A 26,614-nucleotide genomic window follows, 5' to 3' on the forward strand; every position below is an offset into this window, starting at 1 on the left:
TAATGAGGTGCAATGGCTGATTGAAGCTGCTTGGAGTGCCCAAAACAATTGACATACTTTGCTTTTCAAAGCAGTGTTTTGGCAATTGGTTAGTGCCGTTTTCTTACTGCATAGGATTAAGATGAATGGTGTCAATGGAAGGGACCACTGTCCCCTCTGAGCACTTCCCATTGTTTGTGATTTGTTCATGATTTGATTGGTATTGTTGAACTGTTAATTTCTACGTTTTTTTATTACACAGCCATAAATGCAAGGTATCTGAAAAGGGATAGTGTGTAATGAGACTGTGGTGAACCTTCTGTTTCTGAGTGTCTATGTGAGCTGCAGCTTGTTGGGAACATTGGGGAACACAGTATCCTGTTGCTACTTTTTGCTTGAGGTTTTAGATTATTCATTCATGGGATGTAGGCTTTACTGGAAAGGCCAATATTTGTTGCCCATCCCTAATTGCCCTTGAGATGGTGGTGGCGAGCTGCATTCTTAAGCATGGCCAATGCACCTAACTAGCACATCTTTTGGAATGTGGGAGGAAACTGGAGAACCCAAAGAAAACCCATGCAGACATAGAGAGAACGTGCAGACTCCACACAGGCAGTGACCCAAGCCAGGAATCGAACCCAGGTCGCTGCCGCTCTGAGACAGTGGTGCTAATCACTGTGCCACCATGCTGCTCACTCAGAAGGCAGTTGAGAGTCAACCACATTGCTGTGGCTCTGGAGTCACATGTAGGGCAGTCCAGGTAAAGATGACAGATTTCGTTCCCTAAAGGACATTAGTGAATGAGAGGAGTTTTTCCAACAATTGACAATGGTTTCATGATCATCAGTAGATTCTTAATTCCAGATATTTTGTCTTGAATTCAAATTTTACTATCTATTGTGGTAGGATTGGAAATCAGGTCTCCAGAACATTAGCTGAGTTTCTGGATTAATAGTGTAGGAAAATATCATTAGGCCATCATTTCCCCTACTGTCAAGCTTCTTGAGCAATGTTGGAGCTGCGCCCATCCAGGCAAGCAGAGGGTATTCCATCGTACTGCTGACTTGAGTTTTGTAGCTGTAGACAGGCTTTGGGAAGTCGGAAAATGAGTTACTTGCTGCAGAACTTCCAACCTCTGACCTGCTTTTGTATCCACAGTATTTATATGACTGGTCCCAGTTATGTTTCTCATCAAATGTAATCCACAGGATGTTGATGGTGGGGATTCAGATTTAGTAATGCCATTTAATGTCAAAGACATTTAGATGCTTTCTTGTGGGAGATAGCACTGCCTGAGTATTTGGAGGTGAATAATGAGGATAAAAGAAAACATCATGAGGAAGGTAGCCACAGAGCACCAGGGACCCGGGTTTGATTCTGGCCTTGGGCGACTGTCTGTTTGGAGTTTGCATATTCTCTCCATGTCTGCATGGATTTCCTCTGGGGCTCCAATTTCCTCCTATAGTCCAAAGATGTGCAGGTTAGGTGGATTTGCCATGTTAAATTGCCCCTTTTTGTCTAAAGATCTGTGGGTTAGGAGGATTCACCATGGTAATTTCCTGGGGATGAAGGGGGTGGTGCAGACTCGGTAGACAAAAAAGTTTCCTTCTGTACTGTACGGGTTCTATGGTTCTGAGATTTAAGGGGCGGAACAGTGGTTAGCAGTGCTGCCTCACAGCGCCAGGGATCTAAGTTCAATTCCGGCCTCAGGTCGCAGTCTGTGTGGAATTTGCACATTCTCCATATGTCTGCATGGGTTTCCTCCGGGTACTCCAGTTTCCTCACACAGTCCAAAGATGTGTGGGTTGATTGACCATGCTAAATTGACCCTTAGTGTCAGGGGATTTGCAGGGCATATATATGGGATCATGGGAATAGGACCTTGGTGGGATTGTGGTCAGTGCAGTCTTGATGGGCCAAATGGCCTTCTGCATGGTAGGGATTCTATGACTCATTTTACCAGAAATTCAATGTCAAAATGCATTATTAGTCTTTCAACAATTTAAAAGATCCTGAAATAGGCACTGGGAAATATCTGCAGAAAACTGCCTGAGGTTCAGCAGAATGTCAGCAAAGCAGCGATGCCACCACCTGCGACAGTCTGACCTGCAGACAACCTCCAGCACAGGACCACGCTGCCATTGTCGAAACAAGAATCTTCCCTTTACACAACCACAAATGAAATCCTGAATAGTCTTGACAAGGTGGATGTGGAAAGGATGTTTCATTTTGTGGGTGAGTCCAGAACTAAGGGGCACTGTTTTAAAACGTAACTCTAGAATGAGGAGATTTTTTTCTCTCTCAGGGTGTTGTGTGACTTTGGAACTCTCTGCCTCAGAAGGTGGTGAAGGTGAGAGTCACTGAATATTTTTAAGGCAGAGGTAGATAAATTATTGCTTGGCAAGGGAATCTAAGATTATCAGGGATAGTAGGGAATGTAGAATTCAAAACATAAACAGATCAGCTAGGATCTTATTGAATGGTGGATCAGGCTCGATGGGCCAAATGGCCTACTTCTGTTCCTATTTCATACATTCGCAAACAGCTATGCGAGAATCATTCTTTGTTCATTGATTGGAATTATCAGTATTGAATGGGTGAGTGCCAACTAATTCTACCCTGGATTCAATTGGATTAAAACTAGTAGCCCCTGCCTATTTAAAAGATCTTGGCACAAGTGGAAATCCTATTATTTCAAGTTGTACCTGACATTAAAACCAAACTCAGTGCATTCAGACAAATTTGTCATAATGTCCATTGCATTTCAAACATTTTTTTATATTTCAATGCAAGATTAATGTTTGGTCCATTGACTATGTGTGTTGGCTTCTAAACATTCACCCATGAGACCTTAATGTAAGTTTCCCTCTGTGGCTCCCTTGGCTTGTTGTGGCAGCAGAATGAGGAATTACAAAGTATCACAAATATACAGCAATTGCCTCTCACAATAGGACTCGGTAATAGCACTGTAATCACCACAGGGAAACATGTGATGAGTCATCAGACTCCCCAGTGGTGCTTTGCCATGTCTTAAAAGCCTTCTTGAGCTTCCCCAGTGAATCAGTGAACTTACTCAATGAACAGCTGAGTCATGCAACTGGGATAGACCTGGTCTCTGTGAGGGTAATCTATTCCAGTCACTGTGGAGCTGTCTGTTTTGTAATGATGTGTAATGACCTGATGGGAAGGCAGGGTGGGGTAGATTTGGTGAGATCCCTTCCCCCCACTCCCAGAAGTATGTAGGTAAAGATGTTGGGTGAGGACAGGAGGCCTCAGCATTGTATTAGACTCTTCATTCAGCAACATGCCTTATAAATGAATAATGATCATCTTGGGAGAGGCAATAGTGGAGATCTTGCACCCAAGGAACTGTATTTCTGTAAGGAATCAGAAAAAAAATCAATAAAATCTATACATATATTTGTTTTAGAGTCACAATTTTCAAAAAGTTATTTTTACCCCAATTTGAAAAGTTATTTTTCGAAAAGCTTGGGAGTAAATGTAATAACCCGGAAAATATGGTTAAGCATTACTTCCAATGCAATTGCTAATTAACATGATATCAGCCAACCCTATGCACACCATTGAAAACAGGGCCCAAAGTTGTGAGAGGTTGGCACCACTTAAATCGAGTTTGCACTACCTGAACATAAATCGCATTAAAGGGGAGGCATGGTCAGGCTGCTGCAAATTGTGGAATTCATTGTAAAACTTATTCTGCTGTGAAAAAAGACAACATAGCAACACAATATGAGGGACAGTGAACTCAACATTTTCTAGCTGCATTGGACACCTTGGCCAAGGGGCACTGCTCTTACTCCCTTGACCCCCTCATGTCCTCTTGTCAGGTCCATGATACTCATGCCCAGCAACAAAGCCCATTTGGTGCAGATCCCACTGAGGAGGCGTGTGAATGGTGGGAGAGGGCTGAAATGGGCTTCCAACCCACTAATGATATTACAATGAGCAGTTTTGTAAAATCATTGGCTTATTACCTAGTCTGGATGTGAACCTCTTTGGGACCAGCAGGCCAGAACAGGTGAATGGTGGCAGGTTTGACTCCCATCAGACATCCCATTTTAGCCCCGATGCCCTGTCCAACAGGACGTTGTGTTTTGCGCTCGCGGTGAACAGTGCTCATAAATTCCGCCCCCCCACCCCAACACCCATCATATCCATTGGCTAGAACTGCAGCCTCCCTTATTTCAGAAATCAATCCTCTGAATGAGATATGGGGATATTCTCCCAAAAATGTTCTAAGTGCTGAATTTGTGGGAAAACTGATGTAAATCACAATTTTTTTTCAGAGAGAGTTGAGACTCAAATCTCCCCATTCTGTACAATGCAGAGGTCACAATCGGGAATATCATTAAAAGATCGGGGTAGCGGAGCCTATTCACACCAGATTCTGACAGTTCTGGAACACTGCGCATGTGCAGCGGTTCTGATCTGTCTGCCTGGAGTTTACTGGCTAGCTTGATCGCTGGCCATGAATCTCACAGTACTGCCCCTCCAGCCGCCCCCCCCGCCACAGCCCAATCACAATACGATCACCCTACACGCATTCCCGGGCCAGCCCCAACCCTCCCCCCCTTTCGTTCCTGAGAACTCCCATCTCCAGCACTCGCCTCCAGCAGTGACGATCTCCCCCCTACCCTGGTCGACCCCCTCCACCCTGGCAGAACCCCCCCGGGAGGCAGATCCCCTAGGCCCTGCCCCCTAGGCCCCTCCCCTTGGCACTGCCCACTGGGTGCCGCCCGCTTGGCACTGCCCCATGCCTGGTGGGCAGTGTGAAATTGTCCCCGGGCATGGGCACCTTTCCCCCTTGGCACTGCTGGGGGCACAGACTGGCACTGAATAGGTGCCCATGCCCAGGGGTCATCACCCACCCCCCCCTCCATTGCCCGACCCCAGGGGACCCCAATTGATTTCCCCTTCATTCCAGCAGGATCTCCTGTCAGTTCCCCAAAAGTGGGGAGCTACTCTAAACCCCGCCAGAGTGAAATTGTACTGGCAGGGTGGGAGATGCAGTCAGGCCTTGAGAATTCAGTCCTCGGCCCAATAATGACATTTAAATTATATTCAAATAAGATTAATATAATTTGCTTGCTGTTCCCGCCAGTTTCTAGTCTGATCACGACTGTACCAGATATCCATCACTAGGAGTTGCATGCGTGTTGGGAACACATGCACAAACCCTGCAAATTGGCGCAGGCGCAATTCTCCTGGCCAAAAAATTAGAGGGTGGGACGGGAGAATCACGGCCATAAAGCTACTCGAGTGTTGTTCCTAAAATCTTCTAGAATCATGACCTCCTTCACATTTTCAGAAGTCTTCATTAATTTAATTGAATGACATCCCTGATCCCACAATAACTCCTTCTCTCTAGCATTGTCCACAAATGTCAGGTTTGTCTTTGTCTTCCTGATAGTTTGAAATCTTAATTGATACAGCTTTGGAACCAGCTCATTTCCTTCAAGTACCACATTTTAAATTGCTTCATAATCTGAAGCTGCTCTTCGAAAGACTTGAATAAATATCCATTGTCTTTCTTGTGAAGAAGCTTTGCAAAATAAGAATCCACATATCCTGTGGCCATCCTATCTGTCTCAAAGAAGACAAAATATCACTCAACTCCAACATCAGTGAATTTGATCACTATGTGAAGCTTCTTCGTTAACTCAATTTTCAGAGTGGGACCCAACTCTTCATTAGAACTATTAATTTTCCTTTCACTTCATAATTTAAACTTTTCTTTAGCAAATTCATGCTTTCTGACTTCCATCTCTTTTTGAAACTCTCTGGACAGAATCTTATGGCCGTAAGATTTTCTGATCCTGCTGCAGTGAATGGGGATTTAGCTGGGTGCCAAATTCTCCATCCTCACTGAATGGCAGCAGGGTGTAAACAGGTGATAAGATCCTCCTGTTCCTTTTCCCCATTGCTGACCTCTCTCAGGAGTTCAAGCTCAAGATTTTCAAGTTCCATTTGCTCTGTTCTTTCTTTCTGTAATGAATAATCAGGCAATTGAGGTTGGCCAGTTAGCATATGAACTCCCTGATTAAGGGTCAAAATTGATGGGTCAATGAAGGAGCCTTTTGCTTTGTACTTAACCAGAAGTGTTAGTTCCTCTAGCATTCCGAGTGTAGATGGCTAACTGAAAGCACTCTGTATGCTGTTGTCAGACTTGTAAATAAAGGGATTTTGATGAAGGGACCTTTGCCTCCAAGGACTTATTACACCTTCCAATGTAAAGTTTTGCATTTCTAAATTGCTTTCATTCCAATTCAAGTTGTTTCATCTGTAATTGAATTGTTAACTACCTTCAGCTGTGTTTTATCTGTCTTAATCATTTCCAATTTCTGTTTTTTAAGCACCTACTTTTATCTCTAATTTCAACCCTCTTTACTAATTCTATTAACCCAAAGTTGGTTAATTGTTGAAAATCACTGTGATAAATCTTCCCTCTCCAGAAAAGTCTCCACAATTGAATTAGTCAAACTGCTTTTCACTTTGTATATTGAATATAAAAGTAGGGAGGTCTTGCTGCAGCTGTATAGGGCATTGGTGAGGCTGCAGCTGGAGTACTGTGTGCAGTTTTGGGCGCCGCACCTGCGCAAAGATATTTTGGCCTTGGAGAGAGTGCAGAGGAGGTTTACTAGGCTGATACTGGAGTTGAGGGGGTTGAACTATGAGGAGAGGCTGAATAAACTAGGCTTGTACTCGTTAGAGTTTAGAAGAATGAGGGAAGATCTCATTGAGACGTATAAGATGATGAATGGGATGGATAGGATAGTGGTGGACTCTTCCTGCTCAGAAAGGACAGTAGGACTAGGGGGCACAGCCTCAAGATAAAGGGGGGTGGGGGGGGCGGTTTAGAACGGAGTTGAGGAGGAACTTCTTCACTCAAAGGGTGGTGAATCTCTGGAATTCTCTGCCCGTTGAAGTGGTGGAGGCTGCCTCGCTAAATATTTTTAAGACGCGGGTTGATGGGTTTTTGATAAGCGAGGGGATTAAGGGTTATGGGGAGAGGGCGGGAATGTGCAACTGAGCCACGACAGGTCAGCCATGATCTTATTGAATGGCGGGGCAGGCTCGAAGGGCTAGTTGGCCTACTCCTGCTCCTATTTCTTATGTTCTTATGTACTCTAAATTAAATGTCTCAACTCCACTTTCCTTCTCCACCCATTAGACCTACACCCCAAAACACTTAAGACAGGTATTTAGAAAAATCTGGAAGATTGACAGCTTAGACTGGGTACTGTATCAGAGACTTGGGTAAGAGCTGGGATTTCTAGGCCTTCAATTCTGGCAATGTTGTCCATTCAGAAGTTCTCCAACAATCCTGAGGTTACAAACTTCCCCTTTCAAAATAGGCATCTATGCTGTCTTAAACATAGCTAACTTAGGTCAGAATTCTTGTCTTCTCCAATGCTCTTTAAGTATGGAGTTTTGTATCTAAAATTATCTCTCTTTTTTCAATTTAGCTACATGAGAAACTCAACTCAGTTCGTAGAGCCTTTCTGTTAACAAGAGTTTTGATTCTTTTCAGCCAAACTCTAGAATTTCAATCAAATTCTGAAAGAGATGTTTCCTTGATTCTAACTTGTTCTAAACTCTCAAACAAAACTGATTGAAAAGAAAACTACCTCTTTGCACCTCATCATTCCTATAATTAACCTTTTTTTTCTCTACTATTCATCACCCAGGCAACCTAGTCACATGATCATTTACTGGAAGCAAGCAGTTTTATTTATCAGAAATAAAATCCTAATTCTTAAAGGACCATCACACCACATAAAATAGTTATTTCTCCTTATGATAGTGATGTGATACAGCATACCACCTCACTCTATTGAGTATTGCAGAGCTCCCCCAGGGAAGCCCAGGCAGTGAAAGTATTTTTTGAACAGGTCCCTAATCAGTACTATCACATTTTGTGTGGTAGCAAGGATTTAATTGTCTCCATGCTCCCCAGATATGGGTGGGTTATGTTCTGCAGTCAAAAGTCAAGACCTTGTTGCCCAGGGACACTCTTTGGTTTGTCACAGTGACTTAAATGCAGGTAGCACAGCAGATTACTACAGAATGAAAGCACCATTTCTGGTCATTGACCTGTATAATCCTCTGCATGTGGTCATACACCAGCAGGACAGATTGGAATCCTTTGCAGTACTGGTACATCCCGGAGTTGGCATGTAGCACTTGCAAAGCAACATGGATAGCATGGATAGGGGATTGGCTGTCAAATAGGAGGCAGAGAGTGGGTGTCAATGGGTGCTATTCGGATTGGCGGTTGGTGACTAGTGGAGTGCCCCAGGGATCGGTGCTGGGGCATCAGCTTTTTACCATTTATATAGATGATCTGGAGGAGGGAGCTGAGTGTAAAGTGTCGAAATTTGCTGATGACACAAAGATAAGTGGAACGGCAAATTGTGCAGAGGGTGTGGAAAGTCTGCAGGGGGATCTAGATAGGCTGAGTGAGTGGGCGAGGACCTGGCAGATGGAATACAATGTTGGCAAGTGTGAGGTTATCCAATTTGGTAGGAATAATAGTAGGAAGGACTACTACTTACAGGGTGAAAAGCTGCAGCAGGCGACGGTGCAGAGGGACCTGGGGGTCCTTGTGCATGAGTCGCAAAAACCCAGCCTGCAGGTGCAGCAGGTGCTCAGGAAGGCAAATGGGATGCTGGCCTTCATAGCGAGGGGGATTGAATATAAAAGTAGGGAGGTCTTGCTGCAGCTGTGCAGGGCACTGGTGAGGCCGCAGCTGGAATACTGTGTGCAGTTTTGGTCGCCGCACTTGCGCAAGGATATTTTGGCCTTGGAGGGAGTGCAGAGGAGGTTCACTAGGCTGATACCGGAGTTGAGGGGTTGAACTATGAAGAGAGGCTGAATAGGCTGGGCTTGTACTCGTTAGAGTTTAGAAGGATGAGGGGGGATCTTATAGAGACGTATAAGATGATGAAAGGGATGGATAGGGTAGAGGTGGAGAGGTTCTTCCCGCTCAGAAAGGACAGCAGGACTAGAGGGTACAGCCTCAAGATAAGGGGGGTGCAGTTTAGAACGGAGTTGAGGAGGAACTTCTTCACACAAAGGGTGGTGAATCTCTGGAATTCTCTGCCCGTTGAAGTGGTGGAGGCTACCTCGCTAAATATATTTAAGTCACGGGTAGATAGGTTTTTGGTAGGCAAGGGGATTAACGGTTATGGGGAGAAAGCGGGAAAGTGGAACTGAGCCACAACAGATCAGCCATGATCTTATTGAATGGCGGGGCAGGCTCGAAGGGCTCAATGGCCTACTCCTGCTCCTATTTCTTATGTTCTTATGTTCAATCAATGGCATAGCACACCATGAAGAAGCCTGCTATCCTCAAATGCCATGTGCTTGCTCTTTCTGCTGCTCTCTGGCAAGAGCATATAAAGTGGAGTCAGCTATCTTCAAATAGAGAGGCTCAGTGACCTCCTATATGTGACAATTGTAAATCTCTCCAACCCCTCCAGCTTGGAAGAAGCCAGATGTACAAAGGTTTAACCCACAGTCACTGTCACAGCCAATAGCAATGTCATCAGCTCTCTGCTCTCAAGTTGCAAGTATAGCTGCAGCAGGTGGCAGAATTCTGTCAGGATCTCCTTACTGAAGCAAAGGCAGCTTTTACAATATCCCTCAAGAGGGTCAGGAAGGGAAATTTCTTCCTGAATACCCTGGGTGTACTTGACCTTATGTTGAGAGCTTTTCTCCCCCTCCCCCTCCCTCTCTTCCTCCTTGCCCTACTCTGTATCATCTCGTCTCATTCTTCTCTTCATGCTGTAGTCCAAGGAGAATGTTTACTACTGAACTCGTGTCTGGGAGCAAGTGGTTTATGTAGAATTCTTGAAGTCAGGATCATGTCCTCCACTCCCTGACACTTTTTTAGACTTTAACAACTTAAAAAAAAAACTCTTGGAACCACCAAACCTTTGTACAATCATAGCAATAGCCAACCAGCAACTATATTGAAGGTAGTTGATGATCTCTTTAAATAGCAGTGGGTGTGGTAAAAGCTGCTTCTTGCTGCTGAACGCATTCAACCAAATATGATGAAAAGACAGTGTTAACTGAGGTTCCAAAATGGCGGTGTCGACATTAATCAGCCTTACATGTTGATTGATGTCAACATGTCTATACGATGCTCTCTGAACATGCACTAATGCCCTCATCAATCTGCTGCCTGGCACAACTTTTGCCAAAAATGTACCTGAGCACCATGGATGCCATTTTGGACTTCTGTGGCCAGTCATTTTGCTGATAAAGAAACTCTCACATTTTACATAACTTACCTTTTAGATTGTTCCTGTGTCCATGCGTGGTGTTCGCTTTCACCTGTTCCAACCAGAAAGGTACAATGCACTGGCAGGCCTCACTCAGTGTTGTTCTGAACTCACTAACATGAATCAAATGGAAGAGGCCAGGGTGTGGTTAGCTGACATTGCACACCTCCTTGTAGACTAAGTTGTGACTTCCTCAGCAAGGGCTCCACTGATAGCGTACAGTCAGGAAGATCGATTTGGGGAAGATCATTATATACCATGGTCCAATATTTGACCAAACTAAACCAAGCTATGCAGTGTTTATTACCAATTCCTAGCTGCTTCGTAACCATTCCCATTGTGTTCCATAACACTGTGCGTTTGAGTGATCTATCTTTGTACATTTGAAAAGCTGCCTTACAACTTGGAAAACATCTGACTGCATCAGTATTCTTTCCCGATTATCATGGGAGGGAAATGATTTCTTCAGGTGCCCATCTCACATTACGATAAGGATACATAGATTTCACATGGTAATTTTCTTTGAAGGTGACATGAAAGTTATAACATCTATTTCATGCAACATATTTACGTCTCTTCATTTTCACAGTTTTGGATTTCAGTTTCTGTCTCAGAGCCTGATTATGGTTTAATGCATTAATGCTCTCTTTTTTTCCCCTTTTTTTAAATCTAAAGAAAAGATCAAGGGGATGAAGCTACCAGGTTTGTTGATGTTTCTTCTGCTTCATTTTTGACATTTGGATTTATGAAAATAGAGAGGATCTGCATTGAGTCAGACTGTTAATAACAAAGCGAGGAGGTTCACTGGGTCATTTCAGATTCTCTTTGATTTTCAATTGCTAAGTAAACCAGATTCCCCACATTGCCATTCATATTATATGTGGTATAAGATACACTGGGCCGACAATGACACCTCGAAGTTCCAGTCAGCAACTGCAATGTTACTGGGCCCTGTTAAAATTCTGATGAGCTGAATGTCATTACATTTTAATATTGAATGGTCACATATAATATTGTCACAGCAGGTCATAGACTATGGCCGGTGTCTGATGACCTCACTCGCAAAACTTTTAATAGTTTTAAAAAAATTTTTTTTATATGTTCATAAAAGTTTTAATCGAATATGGTTCATACACTTGTGGTAGAACAGAACCTCACTATATCTTCATGGCAAGGCTCATAAACTCCCATCCGAGACCAACGGAGAATTCCGTTCTGCGAGCCCCGTCTGCCCTGATTCTGGGCATGGTGGTAAAACTCCGGCATATGTGTGCAGAGATGCAAGAACACACACTATTTTTAATATATTAGTAGGTGGTGAATTAGTAATTTCCTCTTCATGTAATAATGCCATGTACACACTTAGGAGGAAATGTTAATATGGGTAGCTGTGATTTCAACATAGTGGGGAGAATTTCTATGGCCTGAATTTTTCAAATGGTTGGAATTTTTCGAAAGGTTGGTGAGAAACATCCCCACCAACACCAATTGCCCCGCAGCCAATGTACTCTCCAGTGGATGTTGATTGTCTGTAGGTGGAACTTCTACCCACTCACTCGGAAGCAAGTCATTCCTTAGGGAGCTGCCAGCCAGGCTGGGAACCAGAGGCCTAGGAGAGTTCAAGAGGTTCCGGGGAGGGAGGTAGGGAAGGTTGGGTGAGGCCCAAAATGGAGTCAGGTGTAAGAGAGGTCTGGAGGTCACCGGACCAGTAAGGAGAGAGGGAGCCCAACTTCAGAAGGGACCTTCCGATGGATGTGCCCTCCCCCCACCACTCCCCACAACATCTCATTTCCTGCCCAAGATGTAACTTTGTTGCATTTCAGGAACTCTCCATAGACATTCCATGGCCTTTAATTGGCAATTAATTGGCCACATAAGGTGCTCAATTGATCCAGGAGAGGGTTTCCTGTCAGAGATTTTGCCCACTCAGAACAAAATACTTGTGTGGTCGGGTGAGTGCCAGAGGTTTACACTCCACATTGGTGGATTTTTAGATGGGAGGTACTTGAAATTACAGGGATGGGATTCCCTTCAGCTTCCCACCCTCCCCAATCACTCAGCAATTTTACTGAAGGGAGGGAAGGGTTATGGGGCAAAAGAGAGAGTGGCATTAAGGCCAAAATCAGATCTTCCATGATCTTAACGAAGGGTGGAGCAAGCTTGAGGGGCTGAATGGCCTACCCCTGCTTCTGTTATTTATTATTTTATAATCTTATTAAGCATTACTATTTTGCACTAAGCATGCAGTGCATTCCTTCCACACACATAGCTCACGTTGGTAGCTGAGACGACATCTGAATCATGTTGTAGCCCTAAAAAATTATTCGTTTTATTGTGGCAAGGGGGCATGTGACAACTTTGCTGTGCGTGACAGAAGGTTGCTATGGTAGACATTGCTTTGAACATTCTTCTGCTTCGAAATAGCCTGCCATAGATTTCAGATGGCACTTGAGGCTTGTTCCTGGGACACCCATTGCTGCACTATCCCAGGAACAGCTACCTAGAGTTAATGGAAAGTCTGGCCTCAGATGACTATGGTTTGACAGCTAGTCAGTGATTAAGCTGTGTCATATATGATCAGGAGTTCTTGTGGCACAGTGGGTGCTGTCCCTACCTCTGAACCAGAAGCTCCAGGTTTGAGTCCCATTTCAGGAGTACATTCATAACAGGTTGAGTATCAACCTATAAATCCTTCCAACACTTGTTAAGAGTGGGAGAAACTCCCCGCCAGTGACAGTAATGATCAATGTGACCCTCAATTTTAGTGCTTCCAATTCATTGCAAGCTAGCACATGAGACATCTACAGCATTATCTGGTTTAGAATGTTAATTGGCTGTAATTGAGTATTAATCATGCAGTACACCAAAGGAATTATGAAATAAAACAATGATCAGTTGAAGTACCCCAGGTTATTTGTCCACTTCAAAACTACCTGACCAATTTTAACTGGTCAACCAGCTAAAGCTAACAGCTTTTTCTGAAAATATGATGATCTAGGCCAGATTATGTCAATCAGATTCCAAAAAGGGTTTGAATTCAAAGGGCTTGCCGGGCCATAAGGTCACAGATCGAAGAGATGATATTTTACGTTATGAAGTGGCAAATCTTTTTTGTTCAGATGTTAGTGTAAATCTATGGTGCTCAATCTTACCAGTTGTTCACGTCACGCTCCCGCTACAGTGAAGTCAGAGAATTTGGCAGCCAACCAATTCTCCATTCACTGCAGCAGGATGGGAAAATCCCACCGGCATGAATGGCTGTAGCATTGCAGTCATGGGCTTTCCCTGCAGAGTAATCTTTTTCAGCTGTACATAGCTGGTTTCAATTGCCAAGTTCTAACTTCCCAGTAGTTGGATTGTATGATAGTTTCTTATTTTTCAAGAATAGAAAGAAAGATGTTAAAATCAGAATAAAGAAAATGACAAATTTCTTTTACATACGAGTGGCCCAATCTTGCGGTTGTAATGGAGGCCTGTGAGACTGTGGCATCTGCACATGTGCAGTTAAACATGGAAATCCAGATGTTTCTATCAGTAGTTGTCCATTCCTCCACAGGATATGCTTGAATTGACGTGAACTTGCAGTTTTTTAAACTTTTATTTGAAAAGACTACACCTTGTTAAATGAAGAGTAACTACAGTTTTAATGACATACAAACAATTACTGTCAAACAACCTCTTTGATCCTGAAAAACTATAGCATTTTATTTGCGAAATGTCAAAATCTATATTTTTGATTAAAATTTCAGAGATTTTTAGATGTTTTTAAAGCCTGTGATATTTCAACTTCCAGCTAAACCCCAAGTGTATGTATGATCTTTGCTTCACCCTCTGTAAAATGACTAAAATGTGAAAGGTAATCAGCGTCTTTGGTTACTAGTTTTTTAGCAGTGAGAATTGCTTGATAACATTCTTAATGCTGGATGACAGAGATTCCAGAGAGTTTTACAGCCTGCTTCAGCAGGCTTACAGGCACTGGGGGTACCTGTAAAATTACTTGGGTGACCTTAATGCCACCTGCTTGCCCATCCCTTACCTGTCCGTAATCTTACAAGGGGATGGCAAGACCTAGAGAAACCTACCTGTCTTTTTGTAAATTGAGGCCTTTAAATGCCCAATTAAAGGCAATTTAAGGGCCATTTAGTGCCTCTGCCTCAATTTTGACACCAGCAGAAACGTTCAGGCCATGGGGGTTTTGCCCAGCTGATCATCCTGCTTGACCCTCAGGTGTGTGTTGAGAGGGAGGAGGAGGGATAGAGGAGCACCTCCATTACTGGCCCCTTTTTTCAAGATCTGGCACCCACAGAGTCTGGATCTGAATTGCACAGGTCTCTTCACTGAATATTTATTCAACAATAAATGAATGAAGGAGAGACAGAAGCACTGGCTATTTGCTTTTTCAATGTGTTCATCACAGAATAATGTGGTGTTTAGCTTCACACTCACCGTTGCATACCTATAAGTTCTCAATCTCACTGTGGGGAGAGGAGCAGGAAGGAAATTGGAGAATTGTCAATGAGCCACACTTACATAGTTCATTGTGACTGTAATTGCATTCCACGCCTGTGTATCCTCCTTCAACTCAATGGTGCTCAGCAGAGTTGATCACTTTCTCTTTCACCATCTTTCCAACGTCTCCGGCTCCTTTATCTTAGCTTGGCTTGTTGTTTTATCTATTCATGAGATGAAAGCATTGTTGGCAAAGCTAATATTTGTTGCTCATCCCTAAATTGAGAAGTTGAGAGAACAGAGAGCATCTAACCATCACCCCTTAACAGTCAATAGCATTACCATCGCTGAATCCCCCCACTACCGACATCCTGGGGGTTATCATTGACCAGAAACTGACCTGGACTAGTCATGTAAATACTGTGGCTACAAGAGTACGTCAAAGGCTAGGAATCTTGAAGCGAGTAACCCACTTCCTGGCTCACCAAAGCCTATTCACAATCTACAAGGGACAAGTCAGGAGCGTGATGGAATACTCTCCATTTGCCTGGATGGGTGCAGCTCCAACAACATTCAAGAAGCTTGATACATCCAGGACAAAGCACCCTGCTTCATTGCTACCTCTTCCATAAACATTTAATCCCTCCATCTGTGACAGCCGTGTGTACCATCTACAAGATACACTGCAGGAACTCACCAAGGTTCCTTAAGCATCACCTTCCAAACTCACAACCACTACCACCTAGAAGGACAAGAGCAGCAAATACCTAGGAGCACCACCACCTGGAGGTTCTCCTCCACGTCACTCACCATCCTGACTTGGAAATATATCGCTGTTCCTTCACTGTCACAGGGTCAGAATCCTGGAATTTCCTCCTTGAAAGTACTGTGGCTGCAACTACACGTCAAGGACTGCAGCACTTCAAGAAAGCAACTCTCCATCACCTTCTCAAGGGCAACTTGGTGTGGACAATAAATGCTGGTCTAGCAAGTGACGCCCACATCCTATAAATGAATTTTTAACAATGTTGTGTGTTGACCCATTGGGAGGCTGGGGATCTCCCCAGGAATATGTTCATCATTTGTGTATTGCAGAAGTAGCCCATCGAGCCTGCACCGACCACAAGCCCATCCAGGCCGTATTTCCATAACCGCACATATTTACCCTACCAAACAGTCTGACACTAGGGTCAATTTAGCATGGCCAATCAACCTAACCCTCACATCTTTGGACTGTGGGAGGAAACTGAAGCACCTGGAGGAAACCCATGCAGACACAAGGAGAACGTGCAAACTGCACACAAACATTTACCCAAGGCTGGAATTGAACCTGGATCCCTGGTGCTGTGAGGCAGCAGTGCTAACCACTGTGCCACCATGCTGCCCTTAGAAGCATATGGTTCTCACTCCACTCTGGGACAAAGTTCCTGCACTCTGAATTCAATTGTACTTAAGTGGAAGCCATTTGTTTTGACAACCGGGGTGCATTCAGGATGATGCTATCTGGTCTTGACTGTTTTTACCCTCATACACAGATGCCAGCCTAGTACTACAGGTGTCAGGATGGCACAGTGGGCCAGGGAGGCCAAGAAGAGTGATGGTTGCAACAATAGTGAGCAGTAGGAAAGCTGGAGTGTTTGACAAGCTGAGAGGAAGCATGTCTTGTCGCCTTCACAGCCGTACCAAGCAACTCCTCAGCAATATTAATCTTCAAACCTCCAGGGCTGCAGGGGTGTGTGAAAAACAGAACAGGACTTAGGAGAGAGTGAGTGAGTGTGTGTGAGTGAGTGTGAGTGGGTGTATGTGAGAGTGAGTGAGTGAGCGAGTGTATCTGAGTATGAAGAGTATATGTGAGAGTGAGTGTGTGAGAGTGAGTGTGTGAGAGTGAGTGTAAGTGTGTGTCAGAGTGAGTGTGTGGATATGAGAGTGAGTGTACGTGAGTGTGAGTGAGTGTACGTGAGTGAGTGACTGTGAGAGTGAGTGTAAGTGTATGTCAGAGTGAGTGTAAGTGTATGTCAGAGTGAGTGTAAGTGTATGTCAGAGTGAGTGTGTGGATATGAGAGTGAGTGTGAGTGAGTGTATGTGAGTGTGAGTGACTGTGAGAGTGAGTGTAAGTGTATGTCAGAGTGAGTGTGTGGGTATGAGAGTGAGTGAGTGTGAGTGAGTGTACGTGAGTGTGAGTGACTGTGAGAGTGAGTGTAAGTGTATGTCAGAGTGAGTGTGTGGGTATGAGAGTGAGTGTGAGTGAGTGTATGTGAGAGCGAGTGTGAGTGGGTGTATGAGGAGAGTGAGTATGAGTGAATGTGTATGTAAGTGAGTGAGTGGGTGTTGTGAGAGTGAGTGTATGCGAGTGTGAGTATTAGTGGGTATATGTGAATGTGATTATGGGAGAGAGAGAGATCCCTGAGAGTCAGAGTGAAATTTTCCTGCTCAGACACTGGAGAGCATCATCGCAGAAGGGAGGGGAAAATTGGGAGAGCTGTTAAAATTTGATTTGCTCTCTGCTTCTTTACTCCATGTTGGACTTTTGTAAGTGTGGTTAATTTCAGTTTAAATTGAGAACATATTTATCACTCAATGCAAAGGGTAATTTTTCTGTCAACAAAACCCATTTGTGTGGATAGAAACAGCGCATTATTGCAGGTGAATTGATTTTGCTAATTTACTGGAAGGTTTTTGCCATTTTTGAAGTTGGAAGAGAAACCAGGAGACATATGCCAATAAAACATGTCACTGTTAGTTCAAGATATGCATATTTGTACATGGAGTTGTTGTTTGTGAGGATCACGTCCATTTGGTATTGCTGACCAGGTATTGCATAGGGCCTGGTTGAAAGAAAGGGAGCTGGTTATGTGATATGAATGACCAAATAGTGTGTGACTGTCTGACAAAGTCGTGGTTACAAAGTATATCATATTGAAACCTAAGCTTTCAATGGGTTTTATAAATAGAGGCGCAGGATACAATGGCCAAGAAGTTTTCTAAACTTATATGAAAGAGTTAGACTCCGTTGTGAGTATGGTGCCCAATTCTGGGCAATGAAAAAATGTGAGGGGGAGGATTGAAGAGGGGCTGGGGTGCCTTTGTGTGGAGATAAGGGGCCCAGAAATTGAGAAGCATCTGGACCCATGATTTCTTTCCATGGCCCTGCTCTGGGAAGCCACAGTGATGATTGGCATGGGAAGTCTAAATCAATCCCATAGTTCAACTCACTCACCTTTCTTCCTGTCCCCATTGGCTGCATCTGGCCAGGAAACCTGTCTCTGTATTGCTTGAGAGCTTACCCACCCAAAATTCTGAACCTCAATCAGTTTCCCCAGGACACAGGTTTCTGACACAAAATCAGATCTTACTGCTGTTTCTGCCACCCTGGCAATACTTCAGCCTTTGATGTTGCCACATTTCCTACCTTTACCACAGTGACTACACTACAAAAGTATTTCATTGGCTGTAAAGAACTTTGTGACGCCTTGTAGTCATGAAAGGTGCAACATAAATGCAGATCTTCCTTCCATTTAATTCACAGAATCACAGAATCTGTGCTGAGCAGAAGGAGACCATTTGGCCCTCCTCATCCCATTCCCCTGCCTTATCACTGTAACCTTGCACATTCTTTCTTTTCAGATAACAATCTAATTCTCTGTTGAATACCTTGATCAAAACTGCCTCCATTACCCTCTCAGGAAGTTTGTTCCAGACCCTAACCACCCTCTGGGTGAAAAATATTTCCTCCCATTACCAGTTACTCCTTTGGCCAATTGTTTTGAACCTGTGCCCTCCAGTTCTTGATGCTCTCCTGAGTGGAAACAGTTTCTCACTATTTACCTTGTCCATTCCCCCAGGATTTTGAACACATTTATCGAGTCTGCTCTCGGCATTCTTTTCTCCAAGGAAAACAGTCTTAATCTCTTGATCTTCGTAGCTGTAGTTCTCTATCCCTGGAATCAAATTGCTGACCAGACAATTTTACCTTCTGGCCCCTATGCTTTCAACATGATAAATGGTTTCGTCTTCTCTGGCATGAATCCTTTCCTTTCAAAACTATTAACATCACTTACTCTTTGAAAAATCTACTCTTGTCCGTTTCTCACTTACAAAATGGCATCCCATCTCCAAACTTGCTTTCTGCCAAAAGGTCCTTGAATGTGTTTCTGATTCTTAGATGTGAAGCCTTATTCTCACAGTTCCTTGTTTGAATCTTTTGATCAAACTTCTGTCAACCCCCAAACCCCCCACCCCCTCCCCCCCAGTCCCTGTCACCCCCATACAGCGAAATCCTAACCAATGTCACAGTTAGCATTCCCACAACCAAGACCATAATGCATCATCCCTCCTTGAACACCTAAACCTCGACAACTCTTGAAATGGTTGTACACAACTTCCTCCTCCAGCATTGCTCCTCTGTTCACCAGTTCAGTGAGATGGCCGTCACTTAGGTTCACACATCTATCCAACTGTGACCACAGCACCTCCAATAATGGCTTATCTTCAAATCCCATGCTTTCTCCTCATCTTTATCCAAGCTTCTTGGTGATATCTCTGTTGAATTGAGACAGTTTCAGGATGAATGTTGATGTCACTGACATCTCATCTATCACTTTTCCATCCAAGCACTGTCTGACTTTATAGTTAAGGTTGTTTAGACCATCAGACCATAAGACATGGGGCAGAATTAAGCCACTTTGCCCATTGAGTCTGCTCTGCCATTCAATCATGGCTGATATTTTTCTCATCCCCATTCCCCTGCCTTTTCCCCATAACCCCTGATCCCCTTAATAATCAAAAACCTATCTATCTCTGTCTTAAAAAGACTCAATGACCTGACCTCCACACAGCCTTCTGCAGTAAAGAGTTCCACAGATTCACCACTCTCTGGCTGAACAAATTTTTCCTCATCTCTGTTTTAAAGGATCGTCCCTTTAGCCTCAGGTTGTGCCTTCTGATTCTAGTTTTTCCTATTAGTGGAAATATCTTCTCCACGTCCATTCTACCTAGGCCTCGCAGTATCCTATAAGTTTCAATAAGATGCCTCTTCATCCTTCTAAATTCCATCGAGTACAGATCCAGGGTTCTCAACCGTTCCTCATGCAACAAGTTCTTCATTCCAGGGATCATTCTTGTGAATCTCCTCTGGACCCTTTCCAACGCCAGCACATCCTTCCTTAGATATGGAGCCCAAAACTGCTCATTGACCAAACTGTTTTGGTTGGGTTATATTATCTATTTGGTAAATATTGAGAATGCTAAAACCATTAACTTTGATTTCCATTACCAACTCCATCCACTTCACAAGCTATTGCTTCAAATCATCAGATTATTTGCAACTTTGGTGTTCTAATTGACTGAACTGGGTTTCTGACCCGAGACTCGCCTGTCACAAAGACTCCTAAACTCCACCTTCATAACATGGCTCCCTTACCTCACTCCATCTGCTGCTGAAGCTCTCATTCACATGTTTGACACCACAGCATAGTGCTATTCCAGTACCCTCCAGCACAACCACCCATGCTGCTTCTGCCATAAACTTTGGCTCATCTGCAGTACTCTTGTTCACATTCTATCCTATGTCGTGTTCTACTCACCCATTAGTCCTGTCCTCATTGATGTGCATTGATTGGTTTGATTGATTATTGTCACATGTATTGGGATACAGTGAAAAGCATTGTTTATTGTGGGCCATTCAGACAAAATGGATTGTCTCCTCATCTCCCAAGATCTCAAATTTGAAATTCTCATCCTTTGGTTTCAATCCTTTGTAACTTTCTTGTGTACTACAATCACTCCCTCACCTCCACATACCCACTCCCTTGAACTCTGTTTGTATGACTCAAGCCTTTCATGCATTCCCTCTCTGATCACCACATGATTGGTAGACACACCTTTGGTCCCTCATTCTGTGGAATTCACTCTATAATCCTCTTGGCATCTCCACCCCTAAGCTCTTATAAGACCTACCTTAAAATCCACCTCTTAAACCAGGGCATTGGTCACCAGTCTTATATTTCCTTCTTTAGCTCAGATTGGGCTTTCCTCATGCCTTTGTGAAGTACCTTGGGATATCTCTACAATATAGGAAGAATATGAATGTTAGCAACTGCGGAATTCTGAAAAAAATGACCTGCTAATGTATTTAGATTCCTACAGTTGACCTTAATGTAAATGGGTATAGTATGATAATAATGTTTTTTCTCTTTTCATTCAAAGGTTTTAAGTCGGTCCACCTCGTGTCCAACGAGGGGCATACACACGATGGGTCGTACTGGGGCTGCTCTTGGTTGTTCGAGATTGGCCTAGTGCTTCATGTCGTTAGTGTGTGCCTAAACTGGACAAGATACTGGACAAGATGACAGCTCAGTGACTATCGCTGATTGCTGTGCCGACACATGGATTTGGGCCAGTATCTGTGGGAGTTTGCGCATTCTCCCTGTGCTTGCGTGGGTTTTCTCCAGGTGCTCCGGTTTCCTCCCACACCCCAAAGATGTGCTGTTAGGCTGATTGGCAGGAATAAATTGTCCCTAAATCAGTTTCCCTCAATCTGGATGGCCATAAAACATTAGACAAGGGTCATGGGTGGAGAGGTGGACTGGTGGTGTTGAGATGGCGGCGCGGGCTTGTTGGGCCGAAGGGCCTGTTTCCCGGGCTGTTTTTGTTCTTTGTTCTTTGTTCTTAATATGATTCTGCAGGAAAATAAATTGTATAACATTGAATTGACACACTTTTTAGTAACCTTAGGGTTTCTAGGTTTAAGAAATTGAAAAATAAGATTATCAATAGCTAGGAAGACCTGTTGCCAAGCCTGAAATCAGGTTTCAATAGCATGGAAGCAGAGGGTAGGATCCTGGCCATTGCCCAGATGCCAACTGATTGAGGACAGCAGCCTGTCTCTCAGAACTGCTGGTCCAATCAGGGGTGTGGCAGCTCAGTGGCACTCCGGATGGAAGCGGCTGCTGTTGATATTGCAGGGAGAGGAAAAGGATGCCTCCATGTTGAGGTGCCCTTGAAGCTCAGTCAGCTGTTCTTTTTGCTCTGCTGGGGTCAGGCAGGCCTTAGCAATTGGAGGTGGGTCTGGAAGTGGCCATAAATTGACCAATTTGTTTAAATTGGCCATCTGCTTGTGTTGGGCAGTCATGCTGCTATCATTTCCACCATTGAGAATACCCTGTGGCAGCAGAAGATATTGAGCTTCCCTTCTAATATCTTTCATTGTCGTTTACAAGGCCTACCTCCTCTGAGCCTATCTCCAGAGGCCTGGGAAAACTCAGCCCTAAATTTCTCAACAGTCTTCCTTTAAATACAATGCTGTATTTGCTCTGTACTTTAAGGTGAAGCTTCATTAGGTTTTGACATATGAGTCACTTTGTTTAATTATCTATGATCACATGTGTACTCCAGAGGACAAAAATAAGATCCCAGCTGCTGGGGTTGTTACAATGGTTTTCTTGTTGTATTTTAAAAAAAACTATTATTCCCCTCAAGTAGCCAAGCAAAGTAACAGAATGATTTCAAGATGATTGATTTAGTAAACTATCGCCATCTACAAGGACCCTGAATGTCCATTCGGGGCATCAAGAGTGAGGAATTCAGAAATACAAAAGCAATTAAAGTTTCAGCTTTGATTACAAGTAATTAGCAAATACCAATAATAGAACAGGAGTAATGTCTATCCAATCATAGTTATGTTTATATTATGCATACATAAAGGTATAATATCCAATTAAAATTTGTGCATGTTATACTGTGAAGAAATGATTACTATATCTCTGACCAATGGTATCTCAACCTCCCTTTCCATTGTTTCTTGTTCTAATGGACAAACATGAACTGTAGCTGCACATCATTTGATTAGATAGTCCTTGACTCTTAGCTGGGCTTACACTAATCCAAACCTATCATTTGCACATAGCTTTCCCTGTGTGACTGAGGTTCAGCTTGCAGTTTATGTGATTCTTAAACTTGTGTCATTTTTAACCCTTTCACAGGTGCCCAATTTACCCAGTATTCCTTGGTCAATTTGTTTCTGCTTGATATTATTATTTTAATTGATATTTCTCTGGTAATTGGTTACTCCAATCTTCCAATAACTAAACCGAGATGATAGTGCCCTTCTTACCACCAATAAGCTTGGGAAAGCAGAGAAATGAAAAAAAAAGTTTGATAAGTAATTACCCAAACTAAGCTAACATTGAAAAATTACATTTTGGTGCGTGAGTTTAATTTAGTGAGAGATTTGTTGTGTTCAGTAACTGTTCGCATGCTTCAGATTGAATTTGAAGGTCTCCATTTGAAATATATTCCTCAGGTTTTTTGCTGAATTGTTGTATGTTCATCAGAAATTCATAGGGAACCTGCAGATTGGGTTGTGGAGGGTCCGATCGGTGGGCCTCCGGGTCTGCATGGAGCAACATGCAGGCAACATGAGTAAGAAGGTTCCCGTATGTGGGGTCAGGGAGACATCAATCAGGTTAATGGACATGCACAGGTAGTGTGTATAGGGACTGATTGGCTGTTGATGCTGGACAGTGGGTGGGTGGTGTTGGGAAGCCATAAACCTCATGGTGTGGGAAGGGGCTCAGAGGCTTGGTGGCAGAATTAGATACCTCTGTTTGGGGCTTTGGAGGACTGGAATGAGGGAGAAGGGATGATCTGCGGATCGTTGGTTATGAAAATTGTGGCAGCTGAATGAACAAACCAAAAGTGATTCAGTTGCTGGATAAAGAATTTCATTGAGAAAAATTTCATTGCTGTGAATTGTGTTCGGTGGTCTTATTTACTGGTGTCTTATCCCAGTCAAACAGACCTTATGGATTGATCTTTACAGCTGTTTCCCTTAAGCTGGGCATAAAAATCACATCTGAATGTCTGAAAAGTAGCAAAATTTATTGCTTTCATTCAATTTATTTATCATTTTCTTCACCTAACTAATGTGAGCTTTTCCTTGCTGGTTGTCATGCCTCTTCTCAAATATGTTCTTATTTTTCACATGTCTTTTGTCATAACTTCATTTTTTGCTGCGATGTGTTTTTATACAGGGCTCTCTCAGTAATGACCATCTGTCATTTAAATAAAGAGATCAATAAGATTAATCACTTAAAAAGGCAAAAATTTAATGAGAATGAAACAACACTTCAATCTCTCTGTGAGAATTATAAATCCAGTTTCTTCAGTTATCATATTTAGGTCACTATTCCAGCTTTGCCCTACAGCTATGCATTCATTGGAGGCTATTTTCCGAGCTATAACAGGATTGCTCACAGGCAATTATATACATCTTCTCAATTTCCTTTCAGGGAAAAGGAACTTTTTTTGCTGAGTGTACAACAGTGGGATGATCTACTGCTGCCAGATTTACAACCTCTGCTAAAGTTAAAAATGGCCCCCATTTATAATTCAGAAAGATAAATAAAATTTGATCAGCACAACTAATGGTACCAAACATTCTGTATCTCTGATGGACCTATTTGATATTTGCTAAACACTGTTTCTGACAGGACATGGCCATTGCTTGCAAGTAGAAAGTCAATGAAGTTGCCCTGTCAATGGAATGGATCTTTAGTAAATGTTGATGAATCATCTATGATCAGTGGAAACATACAGCAATAATAAATACACTCTTAAAAAGCTTAATGACAGTGCAATTCATGTTGAAATTAAAATGTTCCTGCTCTTTTATATAACTGGCTCAAAAGGTCTAAATGTTGCTGATTCAGTTTTTATCTCAAACCTTCCCTGTATCATTTGTCTCAGGTTTGTCACGCTAGCCCTTTAACACTGCTGAAATAATTTTATCTTTGAGTAGTTTTAGTAAATGCAGTTTGTGCTTTTCTCTATGTTTTGCTCATCTGCCAATCATGGATTTTTTGTGAGCGAGTACTAACAGAGGAAACTATGGCCTTACAACATTGTGGTTCATATTCAAAGGAGGAGAGCATGTTTTTTTGTAAGCTGTAAGTGATTTATGTTAAATTCTCGGCTTTATCAACCTGCATTAATGATGCACAAGCTGGGGCGGGTGCGTGGGGGGATGCAGGTGTGGAGGGAGCACTGTCTGAAAATTTGAAAGTCTGAAAATAGTTGCTGTAATATATATGATGAGGATATGTTGCCAGGGCAAACCTTGATTTTCCCTGCTCTCTCATCTGACTCAGTCGGTCAAATGAGATCAGATTGGTGTTAAGGATTCTTGGGCAGGTCTTCATATTGTTATTCAACTGAAAGTAGGACTGACGCTTTCACCGAGTCAGCATGGGTCTGGTTTAGTCTCCTCGGCTGCATCTGGAGTGACATAAGCAGCAACTCTTCTTGTCGGGGACTTTTAAAGTGTATTTATTTTCAGGATGTCAGTGCCATTGGAAAACCAGCACAAATAAACCATCCCTAATTGTCCTGGAAAGTTGATGCTGAGGTTTCTTCATGAACCACTGGTTCATGGTTTGATAAAACTTAATGACTTGCCAGGCCATTTCAGATGGCAGCTAAGAATGAACCATGTTGGTGTAAGAATGGAGGCAGGTATAGACCAAACCAGATAACGATGGCAGGTTTCTATCACCAATATACTGCTCATCCTGTTCATACACACAGAAATAACCTTAAGTGTGGCATCCTGCACCACTGCAGTGATGTGATTCCAGCTTCTTCGGTTACTAAAGGCAAGGAATTTGGTGAGTAAAAGAATTTTAATGGTTGATCGCTTCGTAAAAATTTAGTTAACGTTTGCATTCAGCGTTAAGTCAACTTTAACCTTAACGTGAATTTCTGTGCCATATGGAAACTTCAGAACATGTCATACGTTTTGGAGCATGTGTGTGTGAAAACTGTCTCTAGCTGTGATCAGGGAAATGTTAGCAGGCACTTGGAGGGGTTTAAGTCAATTAAGTACAGCCAGTATAGAGTGCCAGATCACATTTGATTTATCTAATTGGATATTTGGATGAAATAACAGAAGAGCTTCATGAAAGAAATGCAGTGGATATTGTCTAACTGGATTCTAAGAAGGCATTTGACAAAGTATCACATAAAACGTTGTTTAACAAAATTAGGACTCATGGAATAAAAGGATCAGTATCAGGTTGGATATAAAATTGGCTTAAGGACAGAAAACAGCCAGTCATGGTAAATGGTTAGACTGGACAAAGGCAGACAGCGATATTCCCATCAGTACTTGGATCACTGTTTTATATATGACTTGGATATTGAAATACCGAGTAAAGTTTGAAAATTTGCTGATGATGCTAAACTTGGAGGTGTGGCAAACAGTGAAGATGTTATCCATCAACTGTAACAGGACATTGACAGGCTAGCAGAATGAGCCGACAAGTGGTGGATAAAATTTTGCACAGAGAAGCGTGAGGTTATAACTTTGGCATAAGGAATAGGGAGAGGCAATATATGTTCAATGGTACAGTGTTAAAGAGTGTGCAGGAGCAGACTGTTCTGGGATTCGTGCGCATTGACCCTTGAACGTGGCAGGACATATTGAGAGAGCAGTTAGCAAATGAGTTCTTGGACTTTGTAAGTAAATGTAGTGAATACAAAAGCAGGGAATTTATATAGAAGATTATGGCAGGATTAGATAGGGTCAAAAAAGAAGACTCTTCAAATTAGGCACAAGGACTGGGAGATGCAGATTTGTATAAGAGATTGAGGGGAATGTGAAAAAGAATTATTTATGCAGCAAATGTGAAACTTACTGTCTATAAGACTGGTGGAAGCAAAGCCAATCAATAGTTTTAAAACAAATTGTATGTTATTGAGGAAAATAAATTTATAGAGCCAAGAGATAGATTAGGAAGAATGGGATTGAGTAAAAATTGTTCCATAGAGACCTACCATTGACTGGATGGGTCAGATTGCCTCCCTCTTGTGTCCCAGTGGTT

General features: G+C 42.9%; 1 protein-coding gene across 1 annotated transcript in view; it reads left to right on the forward strand.

Annotated features, from left to right (window-relative positions):
* The window catches only part of kcnq3 (potassium voltage-gated channel, KQT-like subfamily, member 3), a 312,879-nt gene that overhangs the window by 255,266 nt on the left and 30,999 nt on the right, over nucleotides 1–26,614 (forward strand). Inside the window, exon 9 of the mRNA XM_080194945.1 lies at nucleotides 10,965–10,991. Within this exon, the coding sequence (XP_080051071.1) occupies nucleotides 10,965–10,991 (27 nt within the window). The remainder of the gene's footprint in view (nucleotides 1–10,964; nucleotides 10,992–26,614) is intronic.

The sequence above is a fragment of the Carcharhinus amblyrhynchos genome, chromosome 8 (assembly GCF_965287045.1).
Source record: "Carcharhinus amblyrhynchos chromosome 8, sCarAmb.v2.hapA, whole genome shotgun sequence".
Classification (NCBI taxonomy): Eukaryota; Metazoa; Chordata; class Chondrichthyes; order Carcharhiniformes; family Carcharhinidae; genus Carcharhinus; species Carcharhinus amblyrhynchos.